Source organism: Penaeus monodon, chromosome 20, assembly GCF_015228065.2.
Source record: "Penaeus monodon isolate SGIC_2016 chromosome 20, NSTDA_Pmon_1, whole genome shotgun sequence".
Classification (NCBI taxonomy): domain Eukaryota; kingdom Metazoa; phylum Arthropoda; class Malacostraca; order Decapoda; family Penaeidae; genus Penaeus; species Penaeus monodon.
This window is the reverse complement of record NC_051405.1, coordinates 40,084,179-40,084,626: the sequence shown is the minus strand read 5'-3', so window position 1 is coordinate 40,084,626 and position 448 is coordinate 40,084,179. Positions and strand designations below refer to the sequence as shown.

Genomic DNA, 448 nt, shown 5'->3' with positions numbered 1-448 from the left:
CACATAATACATAATCAAACATCACTTCATGTATCAGTAAACAATACAATGTATATTCGTGAAGGCGCTACGGGTTTCCTGCCATACCTGACGCTTCACATGCAGACGCTTGGCATCACTGTCAAGGAAATCGCCGTCATTTATGCCTTCTTGCCGATCGCCTCTCTGCTCGGGCCACCGATATCAGGTAAACACTAGTTGCAGTTCTGATTTCCGATTAAATTTAAGTAAATCACAAAAATAATTGACATAATCTTTATACTTTATTGGTTTAACATCGTTTATATGAAATTGGGACTTACTGACCGAAATATGCTAATTGTAATGCATTATTTTTTCCAGTCCACTAAATTGTTGCCTATAAACGAAAGTATGTCTTCATGAAAGTGAAGATACCAGGAATTTTTATATCACAATATCTAATTATATAAGTAAATAAGTATATAAG

At 34.8% G+C, this 448-nt stretch overlaps 1 protein-coding gene across 1 annotated transcript in view; it reads left to right on the top strand.

Annotated features, from left to right (window-relative positions):
* LOC119585995 (major facilitator superfamily domain-containing protein 6-like) overlaps positions 1–448 on the top strand; it is a 10,586-nt gene that overhangs the window by 2,108 nt on the left and 8,030 nt on the right. The window contains exon 4 of the mRNA XM_037934707.1: positions 65–187. Within this exon, the coding sequence (XP_037790635.1) occupies positions 65–187 (123 nt within the window). The remainder of the gene's footprint in view (positions 1–64; positions 188–448) is intronic.